General features: G+C 31.5%; 1 protein-coding gene across 6 annotated transcripts in view; it reads left to right on the forward strand.

The window, feature by feature from the left end:
• LOC115876062 (ephrin type-A receptor 4-A) overlaps positions 1 to 20,742 on the forward strand; it is a 701,832-nt gene that overhangs the window by 610,669 nt on the left and 70,421 nt on the right. For all 6 annotated transcript variants that reach the window (XM_030891738.1, XM_030891739.1, XM_030891740.1 and 3 more), the window contains exon 5: positions 13,480 to 13,660. In XM_030891738.1, the coding sequence (XP_030747598.1) occupies positions 13,480 to 13,660 (181 nt within the window). The remainder of the gene's footprint in view (positions 1 to 13,479; positions 13,661 to 20,742) is intronic.

The following is a 20,742-nucleotide window of genomic DNA, read 5'->3' on the forward strand; positions in this document are numbered from 1 at the left end:
TTAACATTTAAATAAAGACAGATCTAACCTTGCCCCACCACTTTATTTTAGCAGATAGGGGAAAATGGTTCTAACAAAAAAAAATCCAAAATTTACTGAAGATTATGAAGCTATTATTTATAGTACCCATTATCTAGGCAAAATTCTGTAAAAATTATATTTTCTTATTTTTTTTAGCAGTTGCACCCTCTAGCGGCCGTTTTACAAACTTGCAAATAATTTCCAGCAATTTCTCATAGCCCCTTTAGTTATAAATATTTTTTCCGCAACCCCTACGGCTAATAGTTTCCGAGATACAGCCGAGAGCTATTCTTAGTGGGACACCCTGTACCATAATATACTACTTGAATAAAAGTTTGAAAATACATAAAACGATTCTTTTCTAAAATTCGGTATATAAAGAAAATGCTATGTATTTTCCCCTGTCCCAATAAAACAATACTGTTGTGAACATACATTTAATATGGTTATATGTATATGTATATTCGACAAATTGTATAAAATATTATTTTTACCCTTATTCTACGGCTATGCCTAAAGAATTTAAGGTACGAAAAATACCATCAACATTATTATTCTTCTCAGAAAGATGGGTGATGCAAATAAACAGAACCATTACCTTAAGATTTCAGAGTAAACACAATTTTTTGTACTGCCGTCTCTAGAGATGACACAACAGCGAGTAACGAGTGACAGAAGTTTTTGGTAGTTTTGTTACAGCTCTGCTTTAAGCAGAAATAATATTTAAAAGGAACAAACGAAACGAACATTTTATATTTTGCCGATATATCTATCTACATTTTAGTTTTTATTCTTAAAATTGATTTTATTTTTATATTATGTATTTTTGATTACTATAATGGCGTTTCGCTCTATTCTTCATTTTGATTTTATTGCCAAGGTAAAGGGGACATAATAAATGAACATGTAGCTGTGCGCTGTGCATATTTATATTCATTATGCTTTAAGTGTATGAAAAGTTACACCTTATACAATTTACCAGTCTTGTAAGTAATATGCTTGACCAGGCCTAAATCTATGGCCACCAACATAGAGGACGAGAGTTGTGACGAGAAAATTTGCTCGAGTACTCGGTTATTGAAATAACCGACATCGCTCGATTATGAACGAGCGATGCAAGTGACGAGTTACGAGCGACGAATGCAAGCGATCCTAGAATGAAATAAATTGAAATCCGATTTTAATATGACATACTCGATAAAAAGCCGAGCGAATTTTCTACATACATTGCAGGTGGCAAATTTATACGATGCTGTATATATATATATATCCGTATGCGTATCTATAGGGACATATAACTATACGACCTATATATATATATATATATATATCCGTTTCGACAATGCTTTGAAATAAATTAAATCAAGCGATCAAGCGAATGGATCATCGCTTGCTACTTGCCATTCATCACCGAAATAATATCTGCCCTGCGCACGCAACTTACTGCTTGGCGCTTGGCATTAACGAGTACTTACAACAAGCGACGGACGAAAAACCGTATCTTTAAATATGAGCGATATTTCGTTCGAGCGTTCGCTCGGTTATTGCAATCGCTTGAAACGCGAATACTCGATTATTGAAATTAATCGGTTTTTCCCATCACTACTTAAAAGTATATAAAGATTATGCGGATAATGATCTTTCTTAACAACGATTTTTTACAAAACTTTTATTTCAAAACATAATCTAACAGTAAGTAAATATAAAAAAGCTAAACATATAAATTTATCACATCCACAAATGTCTTGTACGTAAATATTTTTTTTTTGAACGTTCAAGTGGGAGTAGTAAAATACTCATTGTTCCCTAATTAACAATTATATTAAGCATCGTGACGATTATTTTATAGATTTTGAGTTTGTTGTGGTAAAAAAAGGATTTTTTTCAACACGCGAGAGAAATGAGTACAGTACGATCAAAAAAAGGACTGTCTTCTGTCTTCTGGAATAGAGGACGGTTAACAGCACTACCTAAATCGTAGATACAATTAGTATATCAGATATAAATGTTTAAAATCATTTTTTGAAAACCTAGTAATTGTTACCTAACTTTTGACATAATATCGTTATGGTATTTTTTAAGCTGCTGTATGTGTAATAAAAGTCCAAATCGTATAAAAATATATCTAGAATGTAGAATGTTAAATGTAGGAGTTAATCACCGCGACCTTACAGATCTATTGTGTGTTCCCCGTTCATGAGTTATATCGAGTTATAAATCATCATACAGTCTCAGGGCTTTAACAAAAGCCAGTATCTGAGACGGCTCCTCAGAGGCCAACTCTTCATCCTCGACATCAGCCGTACCAAAGTTCATGGCACGAATGGTCGTCGCACAGTGTTGCACCTTATAGGGGAATTGGGTCAAAATTCATATTTTGAAAACAAACTAAAATTAATTATTGCGACTATTTTTATTTATTTTGTTTATAAGAGAGCCAACTTTTGCTCCAAAAATGATTGCAAAAATGTCATCCCCTATGCGAGGGTGTCATCCCCCAAAATTTTTCACATGGAAAGAGGGACCAATTTATACCTTATTGAAAAGGTCTTTTATTTACCTAAATATTGGTGTATAGTTCTCCAAAATCGATAAGCCCCTATTGAAAATATGGAGGTTTGAAATATCAATAATAAGGAAAAAAATGCAAAATAAATTATATCAAGAAATTTGGAAGATTTTTTAAACAAATTTTAAAAATACGTTATTTTAGGGTAAAATCCATAGAGAAATCTTCAACATTCAAGTGGGGGTATCATCCCCCAATTTCAAACCCCACTATTTTCCTAAGGGGTTGTATAATTTTCAAAAAATAACCAGCATTATATAGATAAATTAAAGTCCTCTTAATAAAATATTACTTGACTCCTATTTCCATTGGAAATAAATTGGGGGATGATACCCCCACTTAGAGGGTTAAAGAATTTGCTATGGTTTAATACATTTGACGTATTTTTGAAAATGTGCTAGAAACTTAAAAAAATATATTATAAATTTAAAAATAAATATTTGGCATTTTTGGTATAAAAATAGAAAATTAACAAAAATCGCAAAAATGCGCAAAACATGATGTATATTATTTTAATTCTACAATATTACAGTTGAGGGTTGGAACCTTTGGTATTACACAGCAAAATAAAAACACTAAATCACCACAATACACCAAACCACTTTTACTTTTACACTGGACGCGCGTTTCGCTAACCATGTTAGCATCATCAGCAGATGATTATAAACTTAGTTATTATTTTACAAGTTATATTTTATATTACTATATTTATATATATATATATATATATATATATATATATATATATATATATATATATATATATATATATATATATATATATATATATATTATATTTTTTATTACAAGTTATTTTTTTTACAAGTTACCCATTTTTCGTATAACATGCGTATAACATGCAGGTGTTCTGGTGTTCCCCATTTTCTCCACAGAATCTGCATTCGCCGTTGTTTATCAGCTTCAGCCTACTGAGGTGTTCGTTGAGGACACAGTGTCCTGTTAGAAACCCCGTGACAATCCAAAGATTGTTTTTACTTAACTCAAGGAAAACCTTTGATTTCTCTCGGTCGTAAGTTCTGAGGTACTTTTTCGAGTGTCTTAGACCGTTGGAAGACACCCATTCCAAGTTACGGATGGAGTCTTCCAGATTCTTCAATTCAGCTTTCAGTTGGTTCCCGTTTGGAAAACAGAACGGTTCTGGTCCAGTTAGTGGAGTTTTCGGTCCTTTTCTAAGTAGATCATTTGCTTTTTCATTGCCCTCTATCCCTTGGTGAGCAGGCACCCAGAGTAGGAAGACTTTATTTTCTTTGCCTAATTTGTTGAGCTTCTCTGGGAATTCTTTGACCAACTTCGAATTGATGGTTACTGAGTTGATCGCGTTAAGTGCTGCTTGACTATCGGATAGGATGGCAATTTCCATAAGGAATTAATAAGGAATGCAACAAATTGTACGCATCTTTCGATAGCGTAAATTTCTGCCTGAAGGATACTGGGGTAGGTGCCTATTGGTTCGGAGTATTTAGTTTCCGGCCCATATACTCCTATCCCGTCCCTGCTTTGGTTTTGGAAACATCAGTATACCACGTTATGGTATGGTCTTTTACATGCTGAGTAAGCGTTTCTTTCTTCCTATCCTTTTTATTACACAATACTACAGTGAGGTTTTTCTCAGAGTTGTAAATTCTTGGTATGTCATCCACTGGGAGTTGCGGAAGTGGAATTTTCTTTTTGAAGGTGTTCCAGCCCCTGACCTGAAAATTCTCCCAGTACTGTTTCCGTCAACGATCCATAAGGAATTAATCATTGTCGCATTGGCATAACTACCGACGACAATGTGCAGTGGTGTTAGGTCTAGAATGACCTCCATTGCTGCTGTTGGACATGTTCTCATGGCACATGTGATGCAGATACATGCCAGTCTCTGTACTTTGCACTTTGCACACAAAATGTATCTAAAAATACATGAGTCATATCAGTCGGTCGTCTCCAAAAAACATTATTAATAAAAATTCTTATACTTAGACAGTATTTCAAATAATAAATGTCCATTAAGTAGCTTGACATTTCGTCGATTATTTACATTGGAAATTTATCGGCTCGGCTAAACGATAGAAATTCCTGCTGCCGAGTGAAATCAATCGCGCCGGGTAATGGCAAAGGTAATTTAAAGGAAATTCTTTCGGACGTGTTACTAGCACCACCACGCAAAAACTAATTGCTAATTTCGAATGGATCTTATGGAGGAAATGTGTCGGTTTAATTAGCAAATACCGTCGTCTGGTGCTTACCGTTAAACACAGCAGCAAATTTTGTGTAAAATCCGGCGCTACCACCACGCTCTGACATTTATTGCTGGGAATTGAACCAACAAAAATTTCAGCAATTTGCTATTTTCACAGTTATAAAGGAACATTTGCTTCTTGCGTTAGAGAAGTAATTGAAGCAATAACGAGTATAAAGAGAGTGTATAAAACTAAGTATAAAACTATCTTGTAGATAATTGAAAATATGTAATAATGTGAATAATATGGAGTGATCAACAATGGTTGAAATAGTTGGCAATACTATTTTATAATTAGTGATCAGAAGTTTTAACTGTGATGAACTTTGTTTTAACTTACTCAATGACTTCTAGAAAGCATCGTCAATTTTATTAATTTATACCGGGTGTTTCTCAAAAGTGGCTCACCCCTATAACTTTTTTATTTCTTCAGATAAAAGAACGAGATTTGGATGTTAGGGTATAATCTAAATTAGTATTGATTGACGTATTCAATTGTTTTCGGTTACTTCCTGTTTCACGGGATTCATATCCAACATCGTCATCGACAACCTTTCATTTTTAAATGACACCCTCGGTATTTTTTACTTCAGTTATGATAGAAACTTATATTCTGAATAGAATGACATATAATATATGTCAACTTTTGACATTTTCAATTAAAAAAAATAGCATTTTAAATTTCAATTTAAAGTGCCATGGCCATAAATGTAGACAATTTGACTCGAAATACCAAGTATTTGGTACCAAATTATTCTTAATTTTTTTTTCAAATATGCGAATAATGAGCCACCCTTGTTTCATTAAAAAAAATAAGTTATAATTAAAAATACTAGGGAAAAAATTTAGGAATCTTTTAACCGGCCAGGACAAGACACTAAAAAATATTAAACCATTCTATGGCCCCTTGATTAAAAATTAGTATTTTTAACAAAGCCTGCAAACAACTAAAGCTTCATTCTGAATCTGCCAATTAGTGGAATAAATTAGTGGTTTCAATTACACTTTATACTTTTTAGTTTAAGATCATTCACAATGTCTAAAAAACCCAATTAAAATTAATAAAATATCCTAGCAACAGCTTGCGGTAGTCTGTTGTATCCATAAAGAAAGCATAATATTTAGCCTATAAACAATAAATTTTTGATTTCTAACCAAAATTTCTGTTGCACCGGTGATAATCAAAAGGCCAAAATAACATTCCTCGCAAATTTTGAAGTATAGTTAGTGGAAAAGTCAAAAGTTTGTTAACTTTTTCCATTACTGAAAATTATTACCACTAATTATGACGTTCTGAATCATTAAAATTAGGTGAACAAACTTCTTCGGCTAATTGAAACTACTAATTTATTCCAATGATTTCGAGGTTCTAAATGAAGCTTTAATAACAAAACCTACATTAACAAAGCCTACATACAAAACTCTAGATTGAAATTCAAATACGATTTTTAAGCGAGAATGTCAAATGTTGACATATGACATGTCTTTCTATTCAGAGTGTCATTTTCTATCGAGTAAAGTAAAAAAAACGAGGGTGCCAATTAAAAAAAAATATAGTAATTTCCTTTGAATTGAAATAGGAAGTGATCGAAAACAATTGAATACGTCAATCAATCAGGATTTTTGAGAAACTTCCGGAATAAGGCCCCTGACTGAATTAAAATGTTATACGTACTAATTTTTGGAGAAAAGCAGCAATATATGGTTAGTTCTGGAATATCACGATTTGGTGACCACTAACAAACTAATTTTAATACATTTTATAATATGTAAAGCAATTAAGCGTTTTTTTACTCTCAGTTGAATATAATCAGTTAAAACAAAGAGATCAACATTTAAAAATAAAAAGGTATGAGCTTCTCCCATCACTATTTCTGAAAATAGACAAACATGGTTTGAAGCAAAAAAGTGCCTAATTATTTGAAGAATACATAGTAACTATTTTTAGCATACCGGATGTTACATATATAAAATTTTACACCACCTCTAGAATCAGTGGGAGGAAGCAGCGCACAATAGAACGCAATGGAAAAGAATTGTAAACTCAGTTAACAACCACAACCAAAAAGTAAAGAGGAAACAAACTAAATTAACAAAAAATTAATGAGATTTTTGAATGCCCGGAGTGCGGAAGAGAGATAATATCACGTATCGGGCTTTTCAGTCACAGAAAAGCTCATGAAAGAAAACGCCTTGCGTAACCATCTTCTGATGCGTGTCAAATACTCGCCAGCGAGTAATGGCAGTATTAGTAGTTTTTCTCTAGCATCTATCATTATCGGTTGCTGAACGATTTCTGAAATTGACCACTATGTACAATATTGTTCACATTTATTTTACAAACAAAGTAATTATAACTATTAACAGTGTAATCAGATATCCAAAAGGAAAAAAAAATTCTATCTATAGTTTTTCCGGATTACCATTCCATTTAGGTATTGTAATAATTATTCCTTTTTCAACCGCACAACCATTCTTTTATAACAACAGTCGCTTAAAAAGATCCAATTAATTTTTCTTAAACCTTATTAATTCTTTCAAAACAAATAACAAGCGATGCTGCCTGCAAATCTAAAAGAACAATAAAAACGGAACAACAATCCGATCCAGATATTCGCATCTCCTCTTCGTTATATTCTCCAAAGCAGGGGCGAAATTAAAGAGAAATAATTCAAAGTAATAATTTCGTCTATCGTATCCTCTAGGTATAATGGCAAATTAGAATGGGATTGTCTCCGACTGTACAAAGAGCCTCGGGCAGATTTCCAATTAAGATCTGGAAATTAGTAAAAATATTTTTGCAGGCATATCGGCACCATACTTACGAGTATGTACGTTCAGATTCATGCCGAAGAATAATTAGATACAGAATTAATGAAATACTAACATTTGGATTGGTTCATAGAAGATAATCCTAATGAATAAAAAATAAACATCCAGGATATATTTTGGACTTAAAAGCGTGTGTGGTCTTAAGAACTATAAAAACCGTTGACGTTCTGTTAAAATGACATTATATCAAGTTAAACTTCAAAATTAACAATTACTTAATAAAAAAAATACTTCAAACTTTCTGTATGGCTATTTTTTAATTTGCTTTTAATTTTTACTTATAAGCAATAAAATTATTTTTATTAGATTGTATTAAAAAAGCCTCTTTTATTTTTATTTTAGAGGCTATCGCTTCTTTCATTATAATTTTTACGTTGTTAAAATCTACTCAGTGTCCTGTGTCCAACGAATGCTGACAAATCTTAGATCTGCGAAAATCGCCCTTTCCTAAATAATCTTTATGTTCTTTACTTTGAACATTTAAGGGCCTAGATGTTTCACCAATATTAAATTTATCACATTCACATGGTATTTTGTATATTACAATTTTTGTTTGTTGCCCAATGTTCATTGGTTTAGTCTGGGTTAAAATGGATCTAAGTGTGTGTATTTTATGTTTTGAGGGATGTTTGTATACTATATTGTTTTTCTATCCTTCTTATTTTTTTCCGAAACGCCTCGTATGTATGGAATTGTAAGTTGTATACGAGTATATTGTATATTGTTATCATTGAGTGTATTATGTCTATGATTTGGGGTTTGTATTTCGTTTAATGTTTTGTCAATAAAAAATGGTGGATAGTCGTTTTTTATTAATGTATTTTTATGTGGTTTATATCTCTGTTTAGTGAATTATTTTCTGAACATATTATTTTTACCCGAAACAAATGTTTTATCTAGCGATGGGAACTATCGAATGAATTAGACTATCGAATGGTTAATGAATGAATGATTTCAACTATCGAATGGTTTTATTCGAATAAAATCATTCATTTATTTTTATACTAAAGCATATGTGAAAACCTCGCCGTGCGACCAAATGGTTATCGTTGCGCCACGATCGAATGCTTTTGATAAATGAAAAATGAAATTTACTATTCGTTTGATTTTTGTATGCGTCAGTGCATTATTAGTTCTTCCAAATTTTTATAACTTCGCCGTATAAATACTGTGCTATTTTTGCGTTTATTAAAATAGTTAAAATACTAAAATAGTAGTTATTTTTTAATTTTATTTATTGACGATTGTGTGCATGTGCAGGTGGTCAAAATTTTTCCGAAAAATTTGTATGGTTTTCCGTAGTCCGATCTTTCAATTATTTAATTTTATATGGTATATGATTTATTTTTTTTAATGGGAAATTTTGAGAAGTAGAATTTTTAAGAGAGATGAGATGAACTTACAATTAATTTTAAAAATACATATTTGTATTTTAGATGTTTTAATAATATGAATTAGTTGAACTTAATAATCATATTTAAGTAATGTGGTTAAGTAAATGGTTATCGAACTCAAACTATGGGGTGAGAAAATTAAAATAAAAGTTTTACACGTGCCAATTTAAAAAAAAAAGTTAACGATGTTTGTATTTTGTTTATGCTAATTTTCTTACATGTAGTTTTTTGCGAAGAAATATTTCATTTATTTTTTAAAGTAAATGCCAGTAAAAGTAAATATAATTTTTAAATAGTAATATAAAGCACCTAATATAAATAATTTTGATTTGTAATTTTTTATTTATATTTTCCTTCCATTACACTGCATGCTTAGAAAATTAATAAATGTTTATATTTCATGATTTTAAAATTTGTTGTTAATATAACAAATTAGTTCTGTAATTATTATTATTTAATAAACCAACGTTGCCACACACAAAAAATTTAGAGACTATATTATTTCTAAATAGGATCTAATATAAATAATTTTGACATCTAATTTGTTGTTTATATTTTGCTACTACTTAAAAAAATATTTATATTAAATCATTTTAAATTTTGTTGTTAATAGGTATAACAAATTATTATTGTTATTATTATTTTTAAACCAGTCTTTGCTTAAAAACATTAAAAATCATTTTCTTACATCCAAAATAACAAGTATTATTGCAGTGTAACAACAGAATATTAATAAAAAAATGCAGAATATATAGACATACTATCCCTAACTAACTAAAGCCAAACAATAATATTCTTTGCTAATATCAACTAACAACAAAATATGGCAACAGCGCCCTTCATAATGTATTTTCCATAGACTTAAAATAAAATATAGACTGAGCATCTCATTATTCATAAATAGCTGGAACATGCGGTCAGACACTGTCTTGTTATTGTTGTGTTATTGTTTTAGGTTATAACGAGTGCGACACGAGCGATAGATAGGTTGTGTCTGTGGTAACGGTCGTTCCCTGACGACTCTGCCGAGAAACACAACACTGTCTTTCGTTTCTCAAGTACACCTGAACCACAAAATATACACCATACAGAAGCGACAAAGAGATTTGCTTCAAAATTTTTAGGAGGGGGTAATGCTGGTTAACTGTCAAACGTGACGTCAAAGAATTATACACCAAAAAAAAATTCACGACCGCAAGTATAATTATTTCTAGATATTATGCATAAAAGACTAAAAAATATATTTCATAATTATTTATTTATTTTAATTCTAAATAAAAATACTTGATTTAAATCCCTCTAGTTTTTAAAAATTAAATAAACCTGCCTTTCATCATTTTCTATTAAAATCTAACAATTTTCTTTCAGTGTGAAATGCTGTTCAAGGCGCACGGATGTCAAACGTGACGTCACGCAATTAGTTCCCATTTGACCAATGCTATTCAAAGCTCTTTGTCGCTTCTGTATGGTGTATATTCTGTGCCTGAACTCTCCGTATCATAGCCGGGTATTTTTTTTATTTTAATGAAGCTATAATTAAATTAAAAATATATCGTATTTAAACTTTTTTATATTTTATTAAGATTTAGGACAGGTTTTTTAAATAAAAGTTTAGAAAAAACAATTTAGAGTCCAAAAAGGATAAAAATAATAAAATACACGTTATAGAAGAAATTTTATAATCGAAATTAGGTAATTTTTTGAAATTAATAATAAATTATTAATTTTAGTCAAACATTTACAACCCCTCTAATATTAATCAAAACAGGGTCTATTCCACAGATATAATAGAATCGGTGACAGGAGAGAAAAAAAAAATATGATTGTTGTAATTTTTTCTGGTTAAGGATTTCTTATTATGTAAATTAGAGAAAACATAAATATGTTCCATTAAAGCAAGGAAGGTGATAGGAAGTGGATAAAATAAAAACTACATTTATTTAACTCGGTACTGTCTTTATTATACCGGGTGCGTCTCAAAAGTGGCTCATCCCCATAATTTTTTTTATTCTCTTTAAACTTATTTCTACATGATTCCCTAATTTTCATGCCTAACATAACGCGTAGGGCTTTTTCTGAACTTCTTCTGAAATAAAAACAAGATTTAGTATGTTAGTATATGAAATAAATTAGGATTGATTGACGCATTCAATTGTTTTTGGTCACTTCCTGTTTCACCGGAAATGACTATAACTTTTAATTTTAAACGGTACCCTCGGTATATTTCTACTTTATTCGATAGAAAAATGACACTCTGAATAGAATGACATATCATATGTCAACTTTTGACATTTTCGCATATGGTTTAATTGTAATTGTAACACGCGGTTCATAACGACAATTTGACTCGAAATACCAAGTGTGTGGTATCATATATTCATAAAAAAATGCTTTTTCCAAATATGCTAATGAGTCACCCTTGTTCCATTTGAAAAAATTGACATATGTATGATTAAAAATACGATTTGTACATATTTTAACCGACTTAGACAAGACACGAAACCTATTAGACGATCAAAACTATTTTTCCAAGGCTCCTTGATTAAAACTTAGTGTTTTTAACAACACCATGGCACCCTGGATTGAAATTTAAAATACGATTTGTTTTTCAGCGACAATGTCAAAAGTTGACATATGATATGTCATTCTATTCAGAGTGTCATTTTTTATCGAATAAAGTAGCAATATACCGAGGTTGCCTTTAAAAATAAAAAGATGTAATCATTTCGGTGAAACAGGAAGAGACCAAAAACAACTGAATACATCAATAAATCCTAATTTATGTCATATACCTATAACATACAAATCTGTTTTTTTTATCTGAAAAAATAAAAAAGTTATAGGGGGTGAGCCACTTTTGAGACGACCCGGTATATTAAAAAATATTGTTTCATAATGTAATATCAATTTAAAATTCTTGTATGTTATTTTATATGCTCAAGATAATTTTAGAATAAACCATATTTTTAATAAAATCATTATTAATTATTAACAGGGTTATAATTATGACTTTGTTACAATGTAAGTAAGTAAATAATGTAATGAGAAAAAATTCAGATTTTACATTTTACTAAAATATTATCTAAATAAGCGCCTTTCTACAACAACGCCACTGGCTCCCAATGGGCAAATTGAGAGTTGTCTACCGGTCGAAAGTCGTTTCAAGACTTAAATGGATTATTTAAGTCAAATTTCTTGCAAATTTGGCACTGGCGAACCATATTTTATAGTTCTTGAACAGAAAAAGTCAATAAAATAAACACTTAAGGACTACAAACTAAGAAAATGCGTTAATACAGCCGGGGACATAGCGGCATCAAAGCTTTACCGCACACTTGCCACGCGTACTACAAGGTAATAAATGAATGAATAGGCTCCCTCGCCTCTAATCGGTGTTATCATATTGTAAAGAACTTATCCTTTTTAAACAGTATCCGACTTATAATTTAGTAGTATAAGGACTATTTAATACATCTATGGAATATTAAAACATACTTTATTAAACTGTAGTATTAATATCTCAATATATGTGTATAACAAGAAAAAAAATATTGGTAATATTAAAGACGTGACAACATAGGCTGGATGAGGAAGGCTCGGTCGACTGTACCCAGAAGTAAACATGTGTACAAAAAAGGTTGTTTGTCCGCGTTCAGATGTAAATAGTGTAGTCTATATTTTATTTTAAATCTATGGTATTTTCTGTGTAAATACTAGCACCTCAATAAAAAAAATAATGTGTCTTTATCTATATCTGACTCCGCAAAAAATCAAAGATGCCGGCTTCTTTCATAGCATTGCCACCGACCGCTGTCGGGTTTCTCGGAAAGAAACCTACGTCGCCGGGCGACAACTAAAATTCAGTTAATATTTTATTATAATCGATCCTGACGAATAAATGAATTTCATAAATGAATGAATTTTATAAATGAATGGTTTTTGCTGCCGAATTACTAGAATACAATATTTCAAGGCAGATGACGGATCTATTCGATAATTTTTATTCGAATAGTTTTCAACGAATGTTTTCTTACTATCGAATTATTCGAATGAATTGCAACTATCGAATGTTTCGATAGTATTCATTCGATAGTTCCCACTACTAGTTTTATCCATCTCTGATCGCCATTTTCTAGTCTAGCCAAGAATAACGATAATTTTTGACGGAAAAATAATAATAATATACTACAAACAAATAATATGAATAATATTTATATTGAAGTTATATGACTATTAAATAGTCATTTTATTAATAATTCACTTACTTAAATATTATAAGGAAAAAAATACTCCTGTGTTACTAGTTACTGGAGCTAGTACTGGAGTAATGATATGCGATGTGATTATATTTAATCTATATATGATAGTATTACCTATATACATATGTAAATGTTTATAATTTGTATTTCTTTTTTTTTCAGTGGGTCGAAGAATCCTTCACCAATTTCCAAAAAGGCATTAACTGGCGATCGTACGTAGTTTGCGATGTGGCTTATAACAACGCCAACAATTGGCTGTGGACACCTTTCATCGATCGAGGGGACGCAAATAGGATTTACATCGAAATTAAATTTACAATCAGAGACTGCAGCTTGTTCCCAGGTAAGTTTGTTAAAGGAATTAGCAATTTGCTAGCAGTTGCCAAATTTCAGTTTATAATTCATAAGATAACCCGCAAAGCTTCTGTTTTATGGTAAAACGTTATACACAGTATTTTATGTTCAAATTGGTGTCAAAAAATCTTCATTTACTTCTTTCTAGAGTAAAATTCAGCATTTTTCATTTAAAAAGATATACAGGATGTCCCAATATTCCGTGGACATAGAACTATTACTTATTTTTCGAATCAAAATAAGTTCATTGGGCACAATTTACCTCTATACAAAAGTGCTTCATTTGTCCGTCAGAGGGCATCAAACTTTAAAAAAATTAACACATTTTTTCAGATATTTTAAGAACATTTATTCTGATTTGAATGAGATTGGTGTCTATGTTTTGCTAACACTTGACTTTTACAAAAAATCAAGAAACAGTACTGGAAAGGTGAAAACTAACACACCTAACACACATAAATATACATTTTAGTATAAATATTTTCCAACTCCAATGACGACAGATTTTCTTTTCTTGAAATGGTCCCTCTAGTATTTGCTACATTTTTTGTCTCTTGTAAAAAACTCCACATCGCATAGTTTTTGGAGAAAAATTGTTTGTAGAATTGTAGGGATAGTTTTCAGTCTTCCCGTCTTAAAATTTGATGCCCTCTAGTGGACAAACGAAGCACTTTTGTATAGAGGTAAATTGTGCCAAATAAACTTATTTTCATTCTAAAAATAAGTAGTAGTTCATGTCCACGGAATATTGGGACAACCTATATAAACAGAATACATATCAGCACCCAAAAATAAACATAAGTACCTAAAAATCTACATGATCTTTATAGTTTTTGTTTTTGAGATGCATGGTGTTAAAGCTTTAATTTAATGTTCCTATTTTTTAATCAAAATCTATAACGTTTAAAGTTACTTTTTAAATATACTTTGACTACTTGAGTCCTTAGCAAAACATAGACGCCCAAAATCTCCTGTTATGTGTAGACGGAGCTTTATAATTGTTTTTTAATACAAGACGATAAAATGGCATTTTATCGTCGACCGAAAAGATTAATTCACGGGCGATGAAATCGCGAGTGAATTACTTTCGGGAGACGATAATGCAATTTTATCGTCGTGTATAAAACAATATTTTTTCCATAGCGAGTTACGTTTTAATAAATATTCAGAAATTATTATTTCAAGGAATTTATTACGAGTAGAAAAAATATTGTGCTGGATTGGCGTTGGTTTCTATGTAATTTGACAAATAAATAAAGCTGTCTCTTTAGTTGTCAGTTTTCAGTCAATATTTTTTAATTCTCTTTCGTGTCGATTGCTGATTGAATTGGAGCCAGAAATGACTCAAAACAAAATAAGTAAATTACCGACAGATATTCAGGCTGAGGCGACAAACGCCATATTATCCAAACTACTTCCATTTAAATCCCGAATAACTTATGAAGAGGAATGCAAACATTTTCAAAAATGGAAGCAATTAAAAAACGTTCGAGAAGAAATAAAGTTTTTAACCTATCCTCACTGTTAAAGTATCATTTAATATACCCTTGCGGTTAAAATACTATTTTATCTACTATTTTTGATAGATATAAGGCAATTTTAACAGTTGCTATGGAAAAAAAAAGAATTATTTCAATAGTTTTTGGTAAACAAACGTTTTTGGGGTGTTTGTTTTCTTCTGTTGTCTAATCTAATTAGTTACTCCACTTTTTCTTTTTCTGCAAAACCTGCGATCAAAATGATATGGCAATTAATTTCCATTTGCATCCAACGATCGTTAATGTCGCATTATTGAATTTCAATATTCGAACACTCAAAGCTAAATGTAGTTCTAAAACAGCAATTATTTTATACTCGCGGTAGTTTGAATCAAGTTCGGAACTAAAACGGAACGCTGGTAGTTTAGCAAAATAAATAAATTGTAATCGAGCCAATCTGTTCTGTAGATACGGGGAAAATTATAGTGTTTTAATTTCTTCACTTAGAGACAGTAATTACAGGGTTTATCTGATTTTGTGTTTAGTCTAATGTAACCGAATCCACGTGGAAAGAGGTTTTCCTACTTTTGTAGAGATAAGGTTCAGTGGTGCGCAGTATTTTATGTTAGTTACATATTGTAAATATATTTTTTTACTTCGTATAGTGTTACCATATTAGTACACGATTGCCTTGATGCCTATTTTATGGTATGCTGTTCTATACATCAGTTTGCGAAAGTTTTTTAGCCTATACAGATTACAAAATATACAGGCTGTTTCAGAAAACATGTGCTATCTCTCGTGGGGAGGTTCCTCATGTAAAATAAGATTCATTTTTTATATCAACTGTTTTTTATGTCAATTGTTTCGTATCTACGTCTTTTTTTTCGATTTATTATAATTTTCTTCCAAGTACTTTTATCGATTCGAATGAAATTTTGAAGGTAAAGGTGCGACATATTTTAATGCTAAAAAAGTGTCGACATATTCACCAGGACGTGCCTTTGAGTTATATATTATGATATATAAGGAATATTTTTCTAAAAAAAGCATGTACGCCTCTGACTTTTTTCTCTTGATAGCGAAATAGTGTAAGCCGTTTAATGCCGATTAAAAGTTGTCACTTAATATTTTGTCGATTTTGGCCTCCTTTATGTGATAAACGCAATTTTATTAATTTGCCTTCCAATCCAAGTCTAAAGCAACCTTTAAACATGTTTAAGATCATTAACTTGCGAAAGTGTCAAATTTTTATTTCTTAGTCAAATTATCTAGTTTAAGAGTTAAAAATTAATTATGTTATTTGCAATAATAAAATATTTTTATATTTTTGTTTTCTGGTTTAGTGGCGAAATAAATTCAAAGTTATTTCCAGATTTTTTTTTCTTTATAATTGTCTGTTAAAGTTACAAAAAGTTATTTTATCTTTTTGGAAATTCTGACCTACTAGGTACATGATGCCGTTTATTAAATACCGGCATAAATTATTGCCATATAACGATATTTTTATTTTATTTTGGACCTAATATGATTCTTTTTAGATTTTTATACATATTGGCTTACTACACGACTAACTAATATAAAATTAAAAATCTAAGTGCAACTAGGCTGTTATTATAATTTTATTCATAATGAGTGAAAATCAACAAAAACAAATTTCATTTTAAACAGAAAATATTGAAAACAATTTTAATTATTTCGCACAACTAATAGTCTCTATTGCCTCCTCGAGCCTCAATGCAAGCTGTGAGACGACATGGCATGACACAACTCTCAATTAAGTTGTCCAGAAGATGTTCAGGAATGGCTTCCCATGTTTCACACGCAGTAGTTTTCAATTCATTTAAGGTACGGGGGGTCATTCCTTTTGGAAATCTGGCGTTTTAACATGTCTCAAGCATGCTCGACCGCATTCATATCTGGAAACATCGGTGGCCACCACAGTTTTCTTCTACCCTCTTCCTAGGAGGAGCATTATCGTCCATGTAAACAAATTCATCCCCCACTGCCCCTCGAAATGGACGCACAATAGGCTCTAAAACGTCTCTAAGATATGAGGCACCTGGCACTGTGCCATCAATAAAAACAAGAGGAGTTCGAGCTCCGTGCATTACCTGCCCATACCATAATATGCTTCCCCCTTGAAACGGGACACGGGGTTGAGCTGCATTCAAACGTGCTCGTCTTCCAGATGCTCTCCAGACCAAAGTTCTTCGCGAGTCTGACACTAGGCCTATTCTTGTTTCATCACTAAACATGACGAAATTCCAGTTAGGTAATGTTGTGCTGTAAATTAAGCTTCGGAACACGTAGAGGCCTCCTTAAATGTAATCCTGTCATGGAGTCTTCTTGCTATGGTCTTTCTTGAAACATTTACTCCTTCGCTAACTCATTTTTAATAGCAATTCTTAGAAAACAGGGGATTGCATCGTGCAATTAGGGATATTTGACGGTCTTGCACAGCAGTGAGACTCTCTTTCTACCTCTTCCTGGCCGGTCTGTAACCTCGTTTGTCTCCCTGATTTTTTTTAATATTCGTGGAACATCGCTTTGGTTAACTCCTACAATTTCACCTATTGCAACTTGCCGGTAGCCCTGTTGAGACAGGACTGCTGACTCTATTAAACTGTGAAATATTAAGGCATTTTAAGGCCAAAACAATGGTCAAATTTCTTTTGAAACCCAAGAGACCACAAATCGAAATGTGCAAGAATTTGTAATAATATTGGGTCTGAACGATAAACATTGTTTACCATATCCATTTTAACAAAAAAATGTTTTTATTACAGATTATCAAAGCTATGTATAAAAAAATATTATTTAAATTCCTTTCCGTATATTTTTAAACGATATATGCAATAATTTTGGCCATGTGTGTATGTATATTCATATTTTTAGTACTCGTTTTGTACGTATACTTTTTTACTACAACGTATAATTATATGCGGGTTAATTATAGCTTTATTACTCTGCCACTTTTCAGTATCAACTAATAAGGATATGGCAATATACACCCAATATACGAATATAAACTTTTAACGGTATATTTAAAATTTTATGTTTAATCGCACATAAAGTTGAGCGGCTGCGTTGATGCAAAAATTGCATCCGCATACATTGCATATGTTGTCGGCTGAAGATTATTATCGCCAAAGTATCGTGTGTCGGTTGCATTTTTTAGATTTTTCGAAGATTTTTCTATGTAAAATTTCCCAGGCGACAGTTAAGTATCTATAAAATTAATATTCGATTTTATGCTTCTATGAAAACAGTTGACGACAGGCTAAGATTGTTCTTATGTCCATCTTTTCGTTATTTTATTACTCTCAAAAGGTATAAAACATTCATATCGTAATGCGTTTTTATTAAAAAAAAGCATAAGTTTACCAAATGACCAGTGGCGTCACCATAAGGTCAAATAGTCAATGCCCCCCCCCCCAAAAAAACACCAAACCAAAATGCAAAAGCAATTGACAAATAAAGCAAGATTCTAGCCAGTCAAATGCTTAGTTGTAATCGATAAGGCAAATGACAGCTGCTTATTAAATAATCTACACTTCACTTATCTCACATTGGTTATTTCATTTTTTTTTTATTCAGATATTTTTTGGTTTATTAAGAAGATCATCATAAAAATAAATGATCCTAAATCAGGTAACCCCAGTCGCTTACTCAGAACCATAAAATGGAGCTTGTTCCCTTTTCCGTAATCATCAACCATTTTGTGTCGACTTTTAGTCTTACATCAGGCCATATACATATGGTAATCGCAAAACAATTTCCGATGCACGTGATCAACTTTGAGTGACAAGCGATGGCGACAGCGCTGCCAGATTGTGACGGATTTATGAGATGAATCTGAATTTAAAATTGACAAACAAGATATTTATTATATCATTTTTTAAAGAGTTTTACGTTTTATTTTTAATTTAATAACTAATATTTTTGTGATTAATTGATTTATTTCTTTTATAGCTTATTTTACTTATTGCATATTGGTAAAAACTATTCCATTGTGAAGATTATTATAAGCGTTATTATGGGTTATTTATGGTTTATTGATGTACATCTTTCAACGCCATAAGTGGTAATAACAAGTAAGAGGGTGCTATTAATGCACAAACTAATAATCACAGAGTTTAATAATCAAACTTACTTTTCTGACTGCAGTCAAGGGCAATAAAGGACCTTTATTGTCACGTTCTCGTTCAAAATAGTTTTCAAAAAACAGGGAAGCTACAAGCTCTTTGCTTCGACTGTTTAAATGCTTCGGCATATTTTCAACACACAATTTCAAGAAATGCAGTACATACAAAACTCGAAAATTTAAAGTGCAATTTAAATGAACGTGAGAATTACTCAGAAAGATTCAACAACAATACAATATTATACAAAATAATGACTGACACTAGGATAATTGTCAAATAATAAAGGACGACATTGCTGATCGTCGCAATCTGACCAACATAGCGATAATAAAATTAAACTAATTTTTGCATCTTTAATCTAAATAAAATATTTGTTACAATCATTTGCTCTATAAAGTAAAATGAAGAGCTGCTCTGTATCTTAAATTATACAACAAATTTAAACATTTTTGCCAAAATTTTATTTAGTCAGGTTTATAGACTTTAGTGTCAATGTCGATATGATTGATGACGTGCATCGGAAAATGTTTTGCGATTACAATATAGTCCTTTTGTATTTCTGGAATTCGATGTGAAAATAGCGTGTTATCGAGTTTTCCAACTTACGTCTGGCGGCATTATTCAGTAACGTACACATTTTGAAAACATCCGTGGCAATTTAAAGTTGTGCCTTCACGGTACGCGTCCTCCTTATTGTTGGTAATTTTCGCGTTAGTTAATAGAAGCGTTGGTACGGAGTCGGCTCGAACTCCGTGTGATGCAGGTGAGGCCGCTATGCGGTAGCGTTGAAAATTTATAATTCCCCGACGCCGTTTCCCGAGATTATTTAATGGATTGTGCATTGCTCGAATGTATGGGCCTGTAATTTACACTGGCTCAATTTCGGCTCAGGCGTGCACTACTACACCGCTCCCAATGACTTAACACGAAAAATGTGTTGTAATTAATCTAAGAATTTTTATTTGGTAATTTCTAGGGTTCAGTACATCAAAAGGAAAAAACGGAAGTCTTATAGGATCAGTTTGTTGTTTGTCCGTTCGTCCGTCCGCTTGTCAAGATCCTTTATCTCGGGAACGCGTGGAGGCATCAGGTTCAAATTAAAACCATATTCTTATGACTACAATCCCTTGATAGCCCAGTCAAATTAGAGAAATCGGTGGAAAAAAATCCCACAGTTTTGAAAATGGTTTTAAATGATTTCTCTAGACTGGTTGATATGTGTCAAAAGTCCTCGAAGATAGACGATGAGCTCGAGGAGAGGGGAGGGGTTAAATGTCACTTTTATGAGTTTTTTAAGAGTTATAGGGTTTACAAAATTAACACGGTTTATCATATTGTATTTCCGCATTTAAAATCTAATTAAAGTCTAAATTTAACCTTTCATATTAATAATATTAATATTAAGGGGTCCTTATGTTATCTTTCAAGTCTTCATTGCATCGTGA

Source organism: Sitophilus oryzae, unplaced genomic scaffold, assembly GCF_002938485.1.
Source record: "Sitophilus oryzae breed Bouriz unplaced genomic scaffold, Soryzae_2.0 scaffold_1396_pilon_pilon, whole genome shotgun sequence".
Lineage (NCBI taxonomy): Eukaryota > Metazoa > Arthropoda > Insecta > Coleoptera > Curculionidae > Sitophilus > Sitophilus oryzae.